This window comes from Parasteatoda tepidariorum, chromosome 5 (genome assembly GCF_982258835.1).
Source record: "Parasteatoda tepidariorum strain Cologne lab strain chromosome 5, Ptep-v5.0, whole genome shotgun sequence".
In the NCBI taxonomy this organism is placed as follows: domain Eukaryota; kingdom Metazoa; phylum Arthropoda; class Arachnida; order Araneae; family Theridiidae; genus Parasteatoda; species Parasteatoda tepidariorum.
In genome coordinates, this window is record NC_141759.1 from 9,238,616 (window position 1) to 9,260,430 (window position 21,815).

General features: G+C 30.9%; 1 protein-coding gene and 1 long non-coding RNA gene across 2 annotated transcripts in view; one reads left to right on the top strand and one right to left on the bottom strand.

Annotated features, from left to right (window-relative positions):
• Window positions 1-3,409: 3,409 nt before the first annotated feature.
• The window catches only part of LOC107436723 (cytochrome P450 3A11), a 65,823-nt gene continuing 47,417 nt past the window's right edge, over window positions 3,410-21,815 (top strand). The window contains exon 1 of the mRNA XM_087163393.1: window positions 3,410-3,695. Coding sequence (XP_087019519.1) covers window positions 3,619-3,695 — 77 coding nt within the window. The 5' untranslated portion in view covers window positions 3,410-3,618. The remainder of the gene's footprint in view (window positions 3,696-21,815) is intronic.
• On the bottom strand, window positions 7,220-8,831 carry LOC147808554 (uncharacterized). Its single transcript, XR_015433604.1, has 2 exons — window positions 8,374-8,831; window positions 7,220-7,365 (listed from the first exon to the last, which is right to left on the bottom strand). It is a non-coding gene; the product is annotated as an uncharacterized LOC147808554 (long non-coding RNA).

Here is a 21,815-nt window from a genome sequence, read left to right on the forward strand (position 1 = left end):
CGAAAATTTGTAAAAGAAAAACTATATTTTAAAATTGAGCCATTGGCGACAACAGAGGTCAGATGTATATACTGAGTTTAAATAAATTATATATTATAGAACTCACATTTAGGACTTAGATCAATTTATTATCAGTTTATAAAAGTGTTTTTTAATAAATAAATGTAGTGATTGTTTGATTTATAATTGTAAGTCCTGAGTGTTTAATGTTAAGTTATGTTTCCTTTGAAATAATTCTTGAACTATGCAAAGCAGGGCGACATTCATTTCAACTTAAAATGATAAAAACTTTAAATGAAATACTTTAAGAAAAATACCTTCTAAATAAGATTTAAATAAAAGGCAATCACTTCGCCTGAGTGATTTTGTTAAGAATTCTAAACTTTTTAATTTTACAAGTTAGGTGAAAAGTAAATATCTTACAATAGTGGTAGGGAATGAAGGAAATTCTAAATTAAATGAACATTAAAACATTGAGTGCAAAAAATTTTCAATTCACTTAAAAGTTCAGAAAGTTCCCAAGATATGGTGAAATGCGCAAAAAGTAAGGTTAACACATTGCATTGCCTAACATTGCATTGCTTTCCTGACCAAACTATTGGGATAATATTTCCAGATTGCGGCAACCCCTATATACTGGGGATCAAAAATCCGAATACGCAGGAAAAAAATTTCTCAAAGTAGGCTCGTTTTAGTGTCTGATTTCCGAACTTAAAATATATTGTCTGCTATAATTAAGCGGCATATTTGAATTCACCCTCTCGATCCATTAAGATTGAGTCCTAGAACGTAAACATCTGATCATTAGATCAAAAGTTAGTTTCAGATTTTTGTTTACTGCTCACTGTACACTAAAACGTGATTTTTTTTTCTTTTGAAATTTCGATTTTAATGCCATTACTTCAATCTCCTTCGGGTTGTGTTTACTTTATTAATTTAATCTCAACTATATTTTTCTCTTCACTTTTAAACTGTAAAGACTTTTTCTCCATTTGTAAATTATGAAAAAAATTATTAATCTGATTGCGTAAACAGTTAATTCATTAAAATTGGACATTCTCAATTAATTCTTTTCAATAGTCATTTATATTATTAATAATAATTATTTACACAAAATTGTAATGTAGGAAAGTTTGATTAGAAATTTAAAAGTTTTTGCTGCTATAATTAGGGAATTTCTATCGACAAAATTCAAGTAATTTTTTTTCCGGAGCAAAATGCATTTTTATTTAAAAGGGAACAATACTGACTTAATATTTATACGATAAACGACTCTCTAATCGCTAACACCGATGACAGGAGAAATTTTCAATTTTTTCTTTTCCACTAAAAGTTTAAAACTTAAATTGTTGTTCTTTCATTATAAAGCAATCGTATAATATTCTCGTATCATGTAAAACTTTATAGCGAAGTTACTTATCTACCGTTTTGCAGTTATAAAATGAAATAATTTTTAAATTATACTTGCATTTTAAAATGTAATACTCAATTGTTTAATGAATTTTACGATTATCATTATAAAACTTCGTATAATGAACATTTCGATTAAAATAATTAGTACAAAATAGCTGCTTAAAATTCTCTTTAACATTTATAAATATTATACATTTATAAATTTCAGCTTTTCGCATTATTGCTAAATAATGTCGAAAAATATTTAAAGAATTTCATAATAACAGAAAATTAAATAAAATTTAAAAAAAATTGTAAATGGTTGTCGAGCAGAACCATTAAATTTAATTAATGAACATAGAATTGGAAATTAAGTCTCTGCTAAACAATAAAAAAAAGTTTTTTTAATCTTTTAAATAAACAAACTTTATTATAATAATCATTTCATTATAAAGGATTAAAGGTTATTGTGAAATTATTAATTCGATTTAGTGGATGAGTAGGAAAAGAATTTCATTACTTGAAATACATTTAATGAAAGTTATGAAACTATAGAATATGTAATAATGTGTAATTTTTCTATCTTAGTTCTATTAAGACCTTTTAAAAAAACGCTAATAAAAACAATTTAGTCAACAGATACAAACGATTATGTCGGCACTATAACAAAAAAATACGCTTTATATTTTATTTGATGAAGAAGAATCAAATGAAGACCCGCTTAATTAAAATGTCGCACCCATATCTAACTTGTTGAATGTTATGCGATACCGAAAACAAAACAAAATCATAAGCACACAGCTGTTAGGCGATTTGCGAGAACGCACCTTTAACGCCAATAGAAATTTTCGCCAACCCTTTGCAACCTACGGTATGTTTTGACAATTCGCTAGCGGCCCAGGCCTCATGCAAGTTGAAAACCACTGGTTTAAAGAAACCCAATTATGCTAAATCGCTAGTGCAAACGATATTTTAAGTTACGAAATTCGTCACAAAGGACGTACTTTGTATGAATAAACATAGCTTTTTTTCGACGGATTATAATATAATTTAGGGGGTAGCCGCTACGTGGGAAATATGGTCCCAAAAGTGTAGTCAAGTTTGTGGTTGAAAGTTTTAATTCCTTAAAGGTGAAATTTACGTTTTTCGTATCTGGAGAACTTTTCAAGTGTATTGAAAAATTTTTGCATACAATATTAAAATTCGTTTATCCAAAGATTAAGTTTTGCTAATTCCTTTAATAGTGGCTGAAAATTTGTTGAATTGCAAGGTGTACAAATTTTTACAAAATTTTAAAAAATGTCATTTTATATGGCAAAATACAAAATTGAAACGTAATTGGTCTAGTAATTTCTAAGAAATCGAATTTTTTCAATGTCAGATATATAAAATTCTATGTCGGCTGTTTATTTTTTTGGTGGAACCCCTACTTTATAAATAAAGTTCAGTAGCAGCTGAGAATATAGTAACTAAGGAACGAATACTATTTATTTTTAAGATGTTCTGTCATCTGAATTTGTCCTTGGCTTATGCACAAGCTTAAGAATTAAAATGAATAAAATATGCCAAATTATGCATTTTAAATAACTATTATATGCGGTGACAATGGTATCAGAGAAACATACTTTTGGCATACATACTTTCCTTCAATTTGGCTCTTTTTTTAATTTGTAATGTTTTAAAAACATCATTTCCTTTTCCTAATTTTTTTGTTTCAGAAAGAAATAGTGTTTTTAAATTTTGCAATCACTAATTTCATTGGCATTCTACTTACTTTCTACTTATAAAACGAAATATTAAATAAATTATGTATTATTTGATTCAACATAAATTTTATTGCATGTTTCAAAAATAAATAAAAAGTCGAACCTCATTCAGAATCTCTGTGATGGAACTTTAGGGTTCCATGGAACACTTTTTTGGAACTGCTGTATCATGATAAAAGCAGAAGATATGATTTTTGTCCTTCCAACTTGATTCAATTAAAAGTGACGTTGTTTAGAATTGCCTTTAGCCTTGAACGCAACTAGTTTTCATATTTTTCTTCTTTTCTTTCCCGCTCTTTTATCACTGAAAGCTTATTTCCGTGTTGTTAGGTTACGTTTTCTGACGATCGAGTGTTGGCGTAAATTAAACTACTTCTGCGACAGAAAAAAAAAAGAAAAAAAAGCCCTCGTCTGAAACCTCGTCTGCCACCAAATCTAGTTTCAGAATAATTATTCCGAAATGTTTGAAATTTGCGTACTGTCGTTAGCGATGTCAACATTGACCTTGGTTTTTATTTGCATATCTGTTTTCTTATGGTAAGTACTCATAGTGATTCTTGACTTCTAAAAACAATAAATTCGACAGATAATTTTAAATCTTTTTTAATCTGTTTATATAACGGAAATTTAAACTAATAATACTGATGTGTTTCATACTTATTCTAGATCGGTATGATTTCTGAAACAGATAAAACTGTTTGTTTTTATTTTTAGAGAAAGGAACACAAATATTCATTTCTTATCTTAATGAAGTTAGATATTGTAAAGTTCGTTAAGATAACGAAATGATATTTTGTGTTATTTGGAAGCTTAATGTTGTGGTCGCAACATATTAATGAAAATAAGTAATTGGATCAGGAGAATTATAATGTTGTTCTTCCAATTTCAGATGAAGCAAAATATTTTGTCTTCTAATGGAGTGTCAATAATTTAGATTTGAGTAATGGTTTTAAAAAGTGTCAAATATTTTTAAAATAAAGCGTGAGCTGAAATTTAAGTTTTTATTAGTGAAGAAGGTTCTGCCCCCTTCTCGCTCCCCTAACCACTCCCGTAATAATTTTCATTCATTATTATTTATTTATGAAGCATCAATATTTTCTACAAAAACACTGATAATTTCAGTATAAAAATATACAATTTTTGTAGCTTTTAAATAAAAGCATTTTGTTAATGTGTTAATCGTATTGAAATAGATGATTAATAGATCTGTATTTGAATTTCTTTTTCTAATGAGTACAAATTCTAAGGCTCAATCGGAAGAAATAAAGTAAAAGAAATTTAATTTTACTCTTTAACACTAGGTTTACGGGACACGTCATTTTGACGCATTTCGAGTTTTGTAAGGAAAATTACAAAACCTATTTGAATTTTTTTTTTAATCTCTTGTAATGACTTTTATACATTGATCGAGGTAAGTATATATTGAAGTCTATTTTCTTCAAAAGCGTTGAAATATTGAAATTCTCTTTGTGGTATACCTATCTCTACGGATATGCGTCAATTTGACACGATCGTAATTTACACAAAATTTTGAGTAAACATGCAAGCACCACATCAATAATAAATAGGAATGTACCGACAATACTTCGATTCGTTATCTTAAATGAAACTAGCAATAATTGAAAGAACAAACGCAGGTCAGTTAATACGAATAATATAATCCTACAAATTATTTAGATATAGTGGTGGTTAAAAATCTACTAAACTGAATTTATTAAATATGTATTCGTATATATTGTATTCGTTCACGCGTCAAATTGACGTGTGTTCGTAGAGATAGGTATATAAGAAACGTCCGTAAACCTAGTGTTAAAGGGACTTTAACAATTCAAATAAGGAACGGTTTTTATTGCTGTTATTATTTTTTTAAATTTCTCTATGATTGTTAAGATTTAGATTTGGCAACATGTGATCTCTATTTTGCCACTTTTTATTGATATCTAAACGAGGGCGAGCATATAAAATAAATAAATAAAGATCTATTGAGCAAAATGAAATATTCTACAACGATGGATAAATAGTTAATATCTAAAGCAAAAAAAAATCACTAAAATTACTAATAATTTTTGTAACAAATCAGAATTTTGAAAAAAACTAAGTTAAATTCCTAAACAAATATTGCCCTTTCAGTATGTAATTGCATTACTGTGGCCTTTGGAGCTACCAGTATGGCATTTTTCCCCCATCAAGTTTAAGAATTAATTATTCTCAAACTATTCATCGAATGTTAATATTTTTAATTCAATCATCATCTCAGTACATTTTTTACACACATTCGCAGTTTCAAGTTTCTAATGCCTCTATCACACGAGAGAAAAATATGTGCAACTGCAAGTGTAACTGCAAGTGTAAGTGCAACTGTAAGTGAAATTCCTCCGTTCGGAGTTGCCGAAAGGGTTGCTTAATTGCCTGAACGGTTGCATGAAATTGGGTTACCATATTTTGTTATTTATCTTTACTTTTCGCTCATATTTAAATTTATCATATGATTCTATTATATCATAGTTTCTCGACGATGTTCGTAAAGATGCTGTAGAATATTGATTGATTTTGATTTAATTTTTTACATTTGTATTTGTGTTAAGTCTTTTCTTCAGCAGGAAATTAAAATTCTGAAAACTTTATTTCCCCATTAGTGAAGTAGCATAGTATAAAAAGGATTATGATTTCTACCTCATAATATGAGATAATATTAAGATATCATTGAATTTCATGCTGCGTCCCTAAAAAGATAAGGGGGTGAAAGGGGGATGGACTTAAATACTATCTAGAATTTTGACGATTTTTTTACGTTGATTTGAGTGACTAATGTATAAAACATGGTGCGTAGCATTTTTAAAAAGTGCTTTTTAAGTGAAGTAGCATAGTATAAAAAGGATTATGATTTCTACCTCATAATATAAAATGATATTAAGATATCAATGACTTTCATGTTGTGTCCCTAAAAAGATAAGGGGTGAAATGGGGGTGGACTTAAATACTATCTAGAATTTTGACGATTTTTTTTATCTTGATTTGAGTGACTAAGGTATAAAACATGGTGCGTAGCGTTTTTTAAAAAGTGCTTAAAGGTGCTTATTTTTGATTTTCATTTTTTAAAGGCCCTTAAAGGTGCTTTTCTTAATAAGTGTTTTTAAAAAGTGCCTTATTTTCCTTTTTCGAAAAAGAGATTTATGAAAAGGAATGTTGATTTTCGCCACATATTACGTAAAAACGTACTTTTCACATTTTTCTATTTCACGTTTTCAGAATTCATTCGTCCCGCACTGAACTGATCGTTAAGACACGGTTCCCAGCAGATCACCGAAGTCAAGCATCACTGGCTATGGTCAGTGTGCGGGTGGGTGACCACTTGGATCAGTCTGCGTAGGGACCGAGGGTGTGCGGTATGGGTCCTCGTTAAACTGTGCTACCGCAAAGTGCTCAACTTCGCTCGCAGGTCGTCGGGCTACCGAGGCGGGGGTGCCATCCCCTCCGCAGAGGATCAAAATTGTGATGGCATGTCTTCGGATCATCCTCCGGGATGTTTCCCAGACCGTCGCCAATAGCCCATTGTGCAGCTCTAGTGCGACGTAAATTAACAACAACAGCAGAATTCATTCAACCATGATCAATTTCAGCGTACCGTCAGTCCATATCGTATGAGATTCTTGCTCTCTCATGCTGTATTTTGCAAGATATTCTCAATTTTAGGCTTTATTTTCCACCCTCTGAAATCGAACCGAAAAATCTCTTGATCATTTTTTTAATGGCTAATATAATCAAGAAAACAGTTCTTTGTCAAATTCTAGTTATTTTATCATGATCATGTAAAGTTATGTTAAAACATGTAAAGTCATGTTAAAACATTCATTATTGGTATAAGATAATTTAATTAAAAATTATAGGATTTATTTTGGGACAAATTTATTGTAATATACAGTATATAAATTAAAATTTATTTATAACTATGAAAAAAAAACATTATTTTATTAAGAACTTGTTTTACTTTTAATGTATCATATTATTTTGTTATAGCCCTTTACGTGTTTTGTTTTGCATTTTAAATAATGCAAGAATCAATTTAAAAAATAAAACATTTATTGTCAAGTGAAACATTTAGAACATTATTCATTTTTATTTCTTATTTTTTAATTTCTTCCATAAAAACAGTATTACATCTCTTTCCTTCTTTACCAGATAAACCTTACAGGATTATACGAAATATCTGAAATAAAAGAAAGAAATCACTTTCATGATAAAATTTTACCAACACATTATTAGAATAAGGAAGATTAAATGCCATTAATTTGAAATCATTTAAGTCCTTAGGTATCCCTTTTAAACTTATTTTAAGTTTGACAGATATTTTGATTATAGTTCTAAGATTATTCTATACACTAATGAAAGATGGCAGGTGTGTTTAGTTTTGTAGTTCTTATGTTTGGATTGAAATTTGTTTCAAGAAAAATAAATTGTATTTATAAACGAAGACTCTTAAAAATGTAAGTATATTGAAAAATTAGTAAGGTACACTTACATACTTACTGTCATTATAGAAAAGCTAAGTATCAAGAGATAAATGTGAAGTATAAATAAAAAGTAAAGTATCATTAGTTAACTTTGAATAATTATAAACGAAATATTATGCAAATCATCATACACAAAAAAAAATAGAAGGGATGAATGTAGAAAAAGACAAGGAGATTGGGAATTTGCATTTTTAATAATTACTTTTTATATATAATATACTACCTTTCTTGTAATACTTTTCAATAATTACTGGAAAATGGGGTAACTTTGTGAGAAACAAGGTAATATTTACCACACATATTTTCTAACTTGTTTTAAAATGAGATTTTCAAAAATTAAAAGAATTCTTAGGGAAGAATAAAATAATTATTTCACTAATAATTATAAAACTTTCAAATAATCGGACACATGCTTTTACAATCAACAGAAACAAAGATTAAAATTTAAAAATAAAGAAATATAATCATTATTATATTTTATGTTATAATACTGAAACAAAGTTTGGCGAGTTGCTTGGCGAATATTTCAAAGTAAAGCTTTTCGCCAGTATAATTCTTTACATATATAAAAATAGAAATTATTTCTATTTAAAGTAATTAAAACTTTGATCGGAACAAATTATAATAAGTTTTAATTTTATTAGCTTAAAATAAATAAATATTTTAAAAGAAAATTTATCGCAAAAATAATGTACTATACTTACCGATACTAAAATCGTGTGCAGGTTCCTGTTATGGTAATACATCAACTGCATTGAGATGGTCATCTCATAGTGCGAAAGTATTTTTAATGCTTTCATTTTAAAGGAAATGTTATTATTAAACTAAAAACTTGTTCCGTCTCATCTAGAAAAAAATTTCATCCGATCATCCTCTTCCTAACGTCTCCGCCATTTTTATTTACATTTGTATATGTCATCACATAAAATTGAAACGTCATAAAAAGCAAACGATCTGATTGGTTCATGAAAGAAATTGCCTGAACGGTTGCAGATATTTCGTGCAACCGTAATTTCTATATCACACGAGCGATTTTTGGAGAAATTTCACTTACAGTTGCACTTACACTTGCAGTTACACTTGCAGTTGCACATATTTTCTCTCGTGTGATATAGCCATAAGTCTTACAGTTATTGCACAACACAACAAATGCAACACCTAAAACAGGGGCGGCGGCATCGGCGGTCGTCACGATTTTTTAACATCAAGAAATTCAACTATAAGTTAGCCACGACTGTAAGTTCAAAATAAGACTTCCTTATCCGGTTTTTTTTTAAAAATTATTATTTAGATTACTATTCCTGTAATTTTTGACACCATTTTAACTTTTTTCTTTCATTTTTAGCAGATTGAACACTAGTATCCGGTCAATATCTTAATGATGTTAAACAGCTATTGTAATATTTGAGTGATATTATTAAGATACTAGCTGTACCCTGCGTGCGTTGCAAAGCTTTCAGTTTGAATTTAAATTTTGTATTTAAGTGTGTAAATGAGATTTGTGATTATGATTTGAATAGAGAATTTTATTTAATGGTGAAAAAACCAGTGATAGTCTCAACAGTTAATTCTCTAGGATATCGTTAGTGCATTTTCAAACAGACATGTATGGTAATGCACACTGACCATGAAACATATTTTGGATGATGATCTGAAATAATTCTGGATCAATGGCGTCATGAATATTTCTGCTGATATGAGCTGACCAATTTGTCCTGGTGTGAGTTTTTCAATAGACCAAATCATGTGGCAATTCTCTTTTTCTGCCGTTCAATAGAATGCATCAAACACCGTGTCTCTCTAAAAACATGACTTTTCGCAATAAAACCAAGTTTAGAGCTTAATATTTGTTTTAACTCACGTGTGAAAATGCATCATGAAGATCCGATGATGTTTGCCTAAGTTACTAAAGCTGTTTAATTTTAGCTCAAGCAGGATTGCATGTGAATGTAATAAATAACTCTAGCTGTCCATATGCGCACCGATACTTGTAGCAGCACCGAATGAAGTCATTTGGAAACACGAATGTACTAACCTATATTCGCCAAGAAAAGTTTCTATTGATTTGCTTGACCCGATAACAACGTTGATAATGGCTCGGCTGGCGACGTTAAATCTGGTAGTTACACTTTGAGTCCAGAACAGCAAATTCCAGCTGTTTCATTCTTAAATTTGAGAGCACTACAAAACATACATAATTGATCCATTTTTCCGATGATGACGCTTGGGTGAAAGACTATAGTTGGTTGTCGGATCATAGTGAAATGCACTGAGATTCAAATCAGAGTATTGGCAGCGTCTGAATAGCGAAGTGCGTTCTTGATTGATTTTTATTCTTGCATCCCGTTGCTCTGATGTTTCCGACGAACGGGCTTGATAAGTGCGTAGTTGATTTGTTAACAGTCTTCTTTCCCGTTGCTCTGATGCTTCCAAGGAACAGGCTTGAGTAGTGCGTAGTTGATTTGTTAACAGTCTTCTTTCCTGTTTCTCAGACGTTTGTAAGGAACGGGCTAAAGCATTGTGTTCTCGATTAGTTTCAAGTCTTTCTTCCCGTTGCTCCGATTTTTCTGAAACACGGGTAGTTCTCTTCTTGCGTGCTTGAGATGTTGATCGACTAAGAGCGATTCGTTTAGGCGGCATATTTTTGCAAATATTCTCTTTCAAACAAAAAGAAATGTAGATGTTGACAGTGGTCGCAAATTTGCTAATTCGAAAATTCACGTATTTATTTTAAATCATAAAAAAGCAATAAAAATGAAATAAATTAAATAAGAAATATAATAATGATAAAATTTAAAACAAAAATCTATTTTTGGTAAAAATATACTTGTGGGTGTCCCTTGACGAAATTGGTAACTTATGTTTATCACCATTCCTGTTTGCGCGGAACACCGCGGTAACAGGAATGGCTGCCAAAACATAATGATATTTTAATAATGCATTGGAAAATTTCAGCAAGACATCGGCCAAAACTTTATAAAATTGCAATGAACCCAATGTAAGCAAAATTAATAAACCCAATAAAATGCATTTTGAATCGAAATAAAAATTAATGGAGTAAGCACAGAAAGAAAAGGAAAAAAAAACATCTCACTTATTCATTAAGCTTGAATTTCCTCAGTTTTAGGTGCACAGAATTCTCTAATAGCAGTTACATACTGTTTAAATTTATCATGAATAGAATCTGTGTTCCTCCATCGCCACATAAATTCGGCGAAATACGAATTGAAAATGGCGTCTGTGGTATCGGAATGGCGGTGGCATTTTTTTCTAAAGTCCTTTTTTTATGACTGCCCACATACCTTTGATCCTATTGATCAGAAGCAAAAGTAACCTAACCAGCCGGTATCCAACATAGAACTAACGGACTTTTGAAATTACATATACCGTTGAACATTTAAAAATAACGCTGAAATTTAAACGAATCAGACTCATCAACATCGGCCAGCTTGGAGATCAACCGCTATCACAACTTGGTGAGAATCAAGGGGCACCCTCAAATATAGTCTACTCCTATTTTTTAAATGAAATAATTAAAATGAATGTGAATTCGCAAACTTTGTAATAATAAACAATCTAATAGTTTTCAAATGACAACTGTCAGCAATGAAAAATTGCATACTAAATTGAGCTAAAATTGCATACTAAATATAAATAATTATTAAAAGCGTGCAAGATGAATAAAATTTGCTTTTGCCTTGATTTTTATTAAACAGTTTTCACAATACTAAATCCGTGATACGACCAATAATTACGAAACTTATTCTCGTTGATTTTACGTGCTTGTGCTCACCTGAAATAAAGAACCGAATTATGATTAAATATTAAAGTATATGTAATTTACTTTTCTAAAAGAATAGAGCTATAAGATAGAAAATATCACTGTTGTTATCTTTAAGATATTTGAAAACTGATTCGTGTACAGCAAAATTTAAAACAATGGCTAACTTTTAACCAATCAGAAAATTCCATTTCGATTTTCGCTGATACCGCTGGAACGGTTTGTGGCAGAATGTTCTATTGTGAATCTAAACCATTCTCGAATCCTTCTGAAGGTACACAGAAAATTTCATTTAAATCAGTCCAGCCGTTTAGGAGGAGTTCAGTGACATACACACGAACAGACGAAATATATATATAAAGATTGAACGGATATTTTGTGTTACTTTAGAGCTTAAAGCAGTGGCCATACTGCATCCCAATAAAAATAAAAAATTATTCGAAGTATTACGATATTATTCGTCTAATTTTTAACGAGGCAAGATGTTATGGTTACTAAAGGAATGTAAATAATTTAGATATACGTAATTTTCTTTCAAAAATTGACAAATATGTTTAATATAAAGTGAAAATTTAAATATTTGTTAGACTTAAACATAAAGTAGTTAGATGTGTTTATAAATATTTTGTACGAACTGCGGCGGATTAGTATCTTTTTGAAAGAAGAAAAGTTGAGGAATGGTAGCTGAAGTGTTTCATTTATAAAAATCCTGAAATTCCTCACTAAAATATATCAATAAATTAATTCATTTCGATTACTGTTGTGAAATAATATATCATTATGATTGTAAAATCAGTATAATTTTTAAAACAGCTAAAATTTTATGTTTTTATTTTCAGCAGAAGGCACAAAAATAATATCCATTCAATATTTTAATGACTGTAGATAAATATTACAATATTCGAGTGATATCAGCAAGATATTGATTGAGTTTGTTGTGTTGTTTCGAAGCATAACGCTGTGATCACATCGTCCCATTAGAAATAATACTACTAATAATAAGAGTGTTATATTATTCGTGTGTACTTTTTAAGCAGTAGCATGTAAATTTTGAGGCTATTATTGCATGTAAAAGTATTTAAGTATTTGCATCTTTTTCCAAAAACTATTAAGTGTAATTAAAATAAAGCATTAAGTAAAATTTAATTTTTCTCAGATTTAAAGAAAAATTCAATACAACTGTATATGAATTTTTTGGAAGCTGCAATGTATATATATATATATATATATATATATATATATATATATATATATATTGCGGATAGAATCGTGTGGGCTGATGAAAAGATGATCTCTTTTATTTTCCGGATTTTTTAAAATTTTCTGTCCTTTTTTCCGGTTTTTTGTTATTTTTATTATTATTTTCCTTTTTTTCTCCCTTTTTTCATTGTTCCGTAATTTTCCCCTTGTCTTCTCTACATTTTGAACATCTTCTCTACATTTGATATAAAAACTCTCTTTCCAAGGTCGAATGTTCTCTTCTCTATCTAACCACCAACATGTAATGTTCTCATTTGTGGGTCTCCGGCCCTAACTTTAAAAAAATTATATGATTCCTGCATTTTCCTGAATATTTTTAATAAGCACCTGCTACACTACGAATCTACAATGCTTATGCTTTCAAATCGTAACAAATAAGTCGGCAGTGATAGTTTCCTGCCTCGAAAAATTATTATTGAAAACTGAAAATGATATTTAATTTAACAATGGAATACATCTTTTGATGATCGACTTTCTCTTCTAAAATGATTCATAACCTTGGATTAGAAATTTGAATGCGTGGGTGTGTTTACGCGGAGCGAGGAAAGTAATTTCTCTCTTTATTTTATTTTTTTCTTCTCGCTTTGATCTCCGATTAGAACTTTATTTTTATGACTTTGGAGTTAAGAAACAGAAAAATTAAACGATTGCCCGATTGATAAATGCTCTATTTATGGTTTATATTTAATATATAATTATTTAACATTGCATAATATATATATATATATATATATATATATATATATATATATATATATATATATATATATATATATATATATATATATATATATATATATATATATATATATATATATATATATATATATATATGTATATATATATATATATATATATATATATATATATATATATATATATATGCAATAATATTAATTTATAATAATATTATTAATACAGAGCCGCCGCCAACGAGGACGATATATCATGCTAGAGGGCTGCCTTCAAGACTTAAGGTCGTCTGGTAGCCTCTCAACCTTGTTTATGTTTTCGAAGGGTTTTCAGATTTTCTAAGCCGCGGTAAAATTGCTTGGTTGGATTCGGTTTCTTCGTTTAGCGAATCAAAGCCTTTTTTGTATCAAGAATAATCAGTAAAGATAAAGTTGGTTTATCTAAAATCTCAATGCTTAAGCTATTAATTGCTAGGCGTTTAAAATTTAAAAAAAATGGCAAGAAATTTTTTTTCTGAAAAAATTAAAATGATTAGAAATGCATTTAATGAATTGTATTTAATAAATAGTTAATTATGCATTAAAATTAGTAATGTTTTTCTCTGGCTGCACTATGGTTATGAAAGTTAAAAAAGTAATCAGCTTTAAAAGAAAATCTAGATATGCTTCTAATTATAAATAAATTATTAAGTAGTTCATGAACTTCTGTCAGTCAGAAATTTTAATGTGTTTATGTATCATATCTTGAAGGCGAAGGTGTATATATATATATATATATATAGATATATATGTAATCACTTCAGTGCATTAAGTGGATGAAGCAAAAGTTCACACATCGAATTAAGCATTTTTAAACCATGAATGTAGTATTCCTACAAATCTGATTTCAACCTCTTCGGGACGGGCGAGTGATAAATGTATTCGAACAGAATCAGGATTTTTAAAAAATAAAAAGCGGTAGCATAAGCTTGGGCATGATTAATTTGACAGAATTAAGTTTTTCTTAACCCATGTTTGTAACTATATATAATTTTTATTTCGAACTAAATAGTGGTGAATTAAATAAAGCAAACTATTATTGCACCACCCACAAATAAACCGCTATAAAAATAGTTTGGCTACCAGTTTTATCCTTTTTTACCCTGATTGTCGCCACCCTGAGAATGCATATATGACTCACTTAGTAGAGGTTATATATCTTCTCAAGCCATAAAAATATTTACTAGATGTAACAATTTTTTCTCGCACATCTGATGGGATATCATTAGTGATATTGATATGCAGTCCCTATGTGTAAGTCTATTAATTTTTTTAAAGTTATAAGCTCCAATTTCTATTAAGTTATCATTATCAGATTTTTTAGCAAATGACATAATTTTTTTTTTGCTGAATTTACACGTAAATTTAAATTTTCTACTTATATTTCAAGGATCGGAAATTTCTTTTTTAGATTATCCTTATTTTTTGTAACTATGCGTAAGTAATATTAAGAAGAAACTGAAACTTTAAAATTTAAATTTTAAAGAATTGAGTGTATTGGGTTACATTATAGCCTCTACTTAATTTTTTCTTCTAAAAAAAAGAAATTGTTGGCGTAAATTTGTGATACTATTATTTGTAATATTCTCTCTGAAGTTTAAAATACACTCTACAACAAAAAAAAAATAGACCCACCAAGAAGCAATCATCCTATTGCTTTGAAATTTCGCATGCATGAATGTTTTGAACAGATATGGCTGGAATGATGCCGACTGGGGACGTATGGTCTTTAGTGATGAATCCCGATTCCAACTGTGTCCTGACGATCATCGAAGACGTGTTTGGAGACGCACAGGACAGAGGGGGATCCTGCCTTCACTATTGCACGCCACACCGGCCCTCAACAAGGGTCAACTTATGGTCTGGGGTGCCATTTCCTTTGACAGCCGGACCCCTTTGGTCGTCATTAGAGGTACACTTACTGCACAGCGGTACGTCCATGACATCCTATGACCTGTTTTGCTACAGTTCTTTTTGCAGCGCCCTGGGCTGGTTTTTCAACAGGACAATGCCAGACCTCATACGGCACGTATTGCCATGAACTGTCTGCAAGCTTGTCAAACTCATGCTTGGCCTGCCAGATCACCAGATCTCTCTCCCATCGAGCATGTCTGGGATATGATGGGAAGGCGATTGCATCTGGCACGGAATGTTGATGACCTCGTTCGACAATTGGATCGAATTTGGCAGGAAATACCGCAAGAGACCATCCGGGAGCTTTATCGGTCTATGCCACGCCGTGTGGCAGCTAGTATCCAGGATAGAGGCTGGTCAACACCTTATTGAACTTGTTACTGTAACTCTGCAGCAAATTATTCAATTGTTCTGAAATTTTAATCATTTACTATTCCGTACATTGTTTTCCTATCCTCGGACAACTCCTTCTTGGTGCGTCGATTTTTTTGTTATAGAGTGCATAATAATATTGCATAATAATATTTTAATAGGCATAGGACCACGTGCAAATTACAGGGAACTTATGATAAATTAAATATATATATATATATATATACAGTGGAACCCCGATTTTACGTTGTCCGTTTCGTAGGTTATCCCGCTTCTTACGTCATTTTCTGCTGATCCGTGAAAATTGCCTATACCGATAATGTTAAAAAATCCCGGATTTTGCGTTACCCCTTTTATGAAAATCCCGCTTGATGCGTTTTTCTACAAACAGTTCAAAAATTTTTTTTATTCTTTTCAAAATGGTTTTACTCATTTTTCCGTGCTAGCATACCAAATGAGATTTTCTGTCGGTTTTGTTTGAGTTCGAAAGCTATAGCATTTTTTCCCATTTTCGAAACCCCAGTCATCGTGTTCTTTTCTCGAACGAAGATGGCGAAACGAAAATGCTTTTCTCTAGCCGAAAAGGCTGAAATCGTTGAAAAAGCTAAAGAATTTCATGGCACTAAAGATGATCTTGCTAAATCTTTGGGTATTGCTTATTTAACTTTGCAAATGATTTTAAAGCAAGAAGCTTCAGTAGAACTAAACGCTGAAAAACTCTGAAAAATTGCCAAGAAGAGAAAAACCTTAAAAACATCTCCGTATGATGAGTTAGAAAAAATTTTAATGAACTGGTTTAAGGAAGACAGAGCAGCAAAGATTCCTATAAATGGATCCATCCTGAGAGAAAAGGCGCTTGAAATTGCTGAACGGCTTAAACTCCAAGGCTTCAGTGCATCAAATGGCTGGATCGATCGATTAAAAAAAAGGAACAATTTATGCTTCAAATCTATCTGTTGCGAATCCGATAGTGACAACTGTGCAACAGTGGAAAGAAAAAACTCTGCCAAGTTTATTAAAAGGCTAAAATCCAAGTGACATATTTAATGACGAAACGGGATTGTTTTTCAACCTATTGCCGAAGAAGACACTGACAATTAAAGGTGAAAATTGCCATGGAGGAAAGCTTTCAAAAATGCGCTTGACTGTTTTGCTCTGTGCAAATGCCGATGGAAGCCAAAAGTTAACATCTCTTGTGATCGGTAGAGCAGAGAAACCACGGTGTTTCAAAAATATCAAAAGTTTTCCTACCGATTACGATTCAAACAAAAAAGCATAGATGACGCAAGCATTATTTAAAAATTTTCTTCGAAAAGTGGATAAGAAAATGAGTTTTCAAAAGAGCAACATAATTTTATTCCTAGACCAATGCACTGCGCATTTAAACCTTAAATTGAAAAACGTGCGAATAGACTTTTTTCCAGTTAACTGTACGAGCAAACTTCAACCACTGGATTTAGGAACAATATGATCATTTAAAGAGAGTTACCGGAAGCAACTGGTTAGAAAATCTCTAATGTTTCTTGATTCTGGTGACTTTCAGGATGCTTCTAAGGCAAAAATTTATGTTCTTGAGGCTCTTTATTTGATATCTTCAGCTTGGGACAGTGTTGACCGAAAGTGCATTATCAATGGATTCAATAAAGCAGGATTTTTAATATCGGAGGAGGAGAGCGCTGTTGTTTTGGAAGAAGAAGAAGGTAGCGTGTCTGAAGTTGAGGATCTTCCGGAAGTCGATGATGCTTACATCGACTGTGACACAGACGTCATTACTTCAGAAATCCCTTCCATAAGTGATTTAATGCCTGATTCCGACAATAGAGCTGATGACGATGAAGTTGAAATAACAGAAGACGTGCCAACAGCTGATCAAGCGATACAAAGCATAAAAACTCTAAAACAATTTTTACTTGCAAATGTAAATCAAGAAGCAAATTTACAAAAAAATTGTTAGTATTGAATGAGCTGTATACGAAATTGCAGCTTAAAATGAAAAGCAAGTAAATATTACTCATTTTTTCCATTAATTTAACTGGCAGGTGTCAATTTTTAAAAATATGCATAGATTTTTCTTAACCCCGATTTTACGTTATTCCGCTTCGAGCGTTTTTTATCGCTAGTCCGACAGAAAACGTAAAATCGGGGTTTCATATATGTATTCGTACGGAATCAGAATCAGGATTTAAACAAAATAAAAAGCGGTAGCATAAGCTTGGGCATGACTAATTAGACAGAAGTAATTTTTTTCTAACTAAACATATTTTTTTAATTCGAACTAAATAGGGGTGAATTAAATAAAGCAAACTATTATAACCCCGCTTACAAATAAACTGCTATATAAATAGTTTGGCTACCAGTTTTATCTTTCTTACCCTGATTGTTGCCATGCATATATGACTCGCCCATCTCGTAAAGGGTAAAAATTTTTCTCAAGCCATAAAAATATTTATCAGATGTAAAAAAAATTTCACGCACATTTGATGTAATATCATTAGTGATGTGTTGATTTCTGTGTAAGGCTGTGTAAGGCTATTAATTTTTTAAAACTTATTAGCTCCAATTTCTATTAAGTTATCATTATCAGAATTTTTAGCAAATGACGTAATTTTCTTTTAGTTGAATTTACGTGTAAATGTAAATTTTCTACTTATATTTCAATGATCAGAAATTTTTTTTTTAGATTATCCTTATTTTCCTTCGTAAAATTAAGAGAAAACTGAAACTTTAAAAAATTTAAATTTTTAAGTGTGGAGTGTATTGGGTCACATTATAGCCTCTATTTAATTTTTGCGGCTAAAAAAAAAAGAAATTGTTGGCGTAAATTTGTGATACTATTTTTTGTAATATTCTCTCTGAAGTTTAAAATATTTACCACATTGTCATAAAAAAAAATCGAGTTACGATTGTCATTTCGCTCCTCAGGTGGGGTTTATTTCGGTTAAGGAAGGCATATTCTAGGTACGAGACCCCACCTGGATAATGTCATTTCGATCCATGACATAAAAAGTAATGGTTTGATACAATTTCTCATGGATGTCGGCGGTGGGTGTGTATTGGTCTAAAAGTCACATGATATGATTCCTTATTACAAATAAGATCCAGATTCATTTTGGTTAAAGATCTTGATTTATTTTGTAATATTTATTTGACTTTTGAATTTAAGATTGTAAAATATTTCTTTGTTTTTTATCTTACGGTATTTATCTGTAAAGTTTATTTATCATCCTTTCTTAGCATTATTGTCTACTACATATTATTATGCTTAGTTACTATTCTAAATTGAAGCCTTGGAAATTAAAGCGGCATTCCTTTATTATATAGTAATCCCATTATACTATTAACTTATTACGCAACACTTTGTGATGAATATATTTAATATGGTATCTAAGTTATTAATCGTTTTATGATTGATTTCAAATGAATTATAATTTGAAAATAGTAGAGAAAAATTGAGGAAACGGATTGTTTTCACAAATTCCTATTTGTATGTTAAAACTCCCAAGTGTTCAAAAATTTTAAAGAGATGGTAGCATGGTTCCTACCAGGGTTCTAAGCGTCAGACTGGTATGTTAAAATATGATATTTTTATTAACTTTAACATAAATTTACTGCAACTAGTATTACATTTTTTATGGACCATGGAAACCCTGCACCATGCTTTCTTTCCATTTGAGGTTTTCCTAGTTTTTCCTGGCTTGCCAAATACTAGGCTTTTTGAAAAACTTTTGGTTGAGTGGTAGACATTTAAAAACCAAAGCTTTCAGAATTTTTGGTAATTTTACCATCATTTAAAAAAGTCTTACCCCGAAAGAGCTAGTGGTAGAATGGTAGAAATCATATAAATCTCGGTGCGCTGCCGCGAAGCGGCATTAACCGATTCATCTGTAGTAGTAATTCGATGATGAGGAGTAGTGAGGTGGAATGGAGATGGGGGGAAGAGGTGGTGCTTAGCACCAAAAATCGAGAGTGTATTTCGTGTGCTAGGGCTACGTCATATCCCTAAGGAAAAAGGCAGTGATTGGGCTAAATTTAGTGTTGTCGTCAATTAATTCAATATCTAGGAGTGAGTTAAAATTGCTGGTGGTACAAGTTTTTGCTTCATCGTAGAAATTTTGGTTTAAATTTTTTATATAGACGTTGATGTCATCAATTTTAAGATCTCTTTTTATACTATTATTGCTAATGCATTTAGGGGCACCGACGAGTCTTCTTATAATCTTCCCTTCTGCCATAGAGAGTTTATTTTTTAAGTGATCACTTAGAGTGTTAATGGCGGGGCAGGCATAAGTTAGAATTGGCCTAATTGCCATTAGGTAGACAGTGCGCTTGCATTTTAAGTCTAAAGATGACTTCGAGTTTAATATGGAGTTGAGGGCCCAATAGGCGCCATTCGCTTTTTCAATAATTTTATTTATGTGTTGTTTCCAACTTAAATTAGAGGTGATGGTGACTCCTAGATAATTTGCACTCTTTGTGGGTTTAATGATCTGCTTGTATAGGACTATATCAGGAATAGTTCTACCTTTCTTTTTACTATTGAAAATAATCATTTGGCACTTATCCGGGTGTAGTTTTATCTTCCATTGTGAGCACCATTTTTCGATATTGTAGATCTTGTTTTGCATGTATTTGAAGGCTTGTAAATGGCTCATAGATTTCGTGATAATTGCTGTATCGTCGGCATATAGGGCTGTGAATTCGTTTGGATTTTCGTTATTAATAGGGAAGTCAGCTGTGTATAAGATGTATAGTAGAGGCCCGAGGATACTACCTTGGGGCACACCGGCTTGAATGTTTTTATAAGCTGAGAACGAGCTACCGATTTTAATTCTGAACTTTCTATCAGTAAGGAAAGAGTTTATTAAAGTAATAAGGTCTAATGAAATATTCATTTTATGTAGTTTTACGATAAGTCCCTTATGCCATACTCGGTCGAAGGCCTTGGCCACGTCGAGCATAAGCATAAGGGCGGTTTCGTGTTTAAATTTAGCATTACTGATGTATTCGAGGATGTTTACAAGCTGCTTGGTAGTTGACAGGTGCTTCCTAAAGCCATATTGTTGGTTTGGGAGTAGGTGAATATAATCATTGAGTCTTCGTTGAATAATTTTTTCAAAGATTTTTGATAACATAGGGAGTAGACTAATAGGCCTGTAGTTTTCAGGATTAGAGGCTGTTTTACCGGGCTTGGCGAATAGAATGATGTCTGATTTCTTCCATTCCTCGGGAAAATATAGGTTTTTAATGGAGGCATTATAAATATTAACAATTTGGAATACTTTATTTCGAGGGAGATTTTTTATCATGATGTTCGTAATATTATCGTGCCCAGGAGCTTTCTTATTTGCGAGGGTTTTAATGATGCAGGTGACCTCGTCTTCTGATGTCTGTTCGATGTTGTTCTCAATATGGTTGTCTTGATTTATAATATTATTGTAGTGGTCATTTACTATTTTATCGAAAGAGCTAGTACAAAATGGCGTTGCATATAAACTTCTAATTCATTTATATGTAGTGGTATGGAAAATAAAGTTTAGATGAATAAAAAATATTACATTGAAACATTAACTTAACTACCATTAGAATAAATTTTTACAAAAGGTGCAAAAAGTTGGCAGCCCTGTTTTTTCTTTCGTTGTTTATAAAAGCTACATTTTTTTGTCTAAGTCTAAAATAGCTCAAAATATTTTCTAAGTACAAAAAACTTCAGAGTTGTTCTATGTCAAAACAGTTTAAAATTAATACTAAATCTAAAATACCTCAAAATATTTCAAAGTTCAAACAACATGAAAATATTACTAAGTGTAAAATACCTCAAAATATTTCTAAGTACCAAAAACTTCAGAATTTTTCTATGTCAAAATAATTTAAAATTAATACTAAGTCTGAAATACCTCAAAATATTTCTAAGTTCAAACAGCATGAAAATATTTCTAAGTTCATAAAACTTCAGAATTTTTCTAAGTCAAGGGAGTTTGAAAATATTACCAAGTCTAAAATACCTCAAAATATTTCTAAATTCAAACAATTTCAGAGTTTTTCTATGTCAAAACAGTTTAAAATTAATGCTAAGTTTAAAATAGCTCAA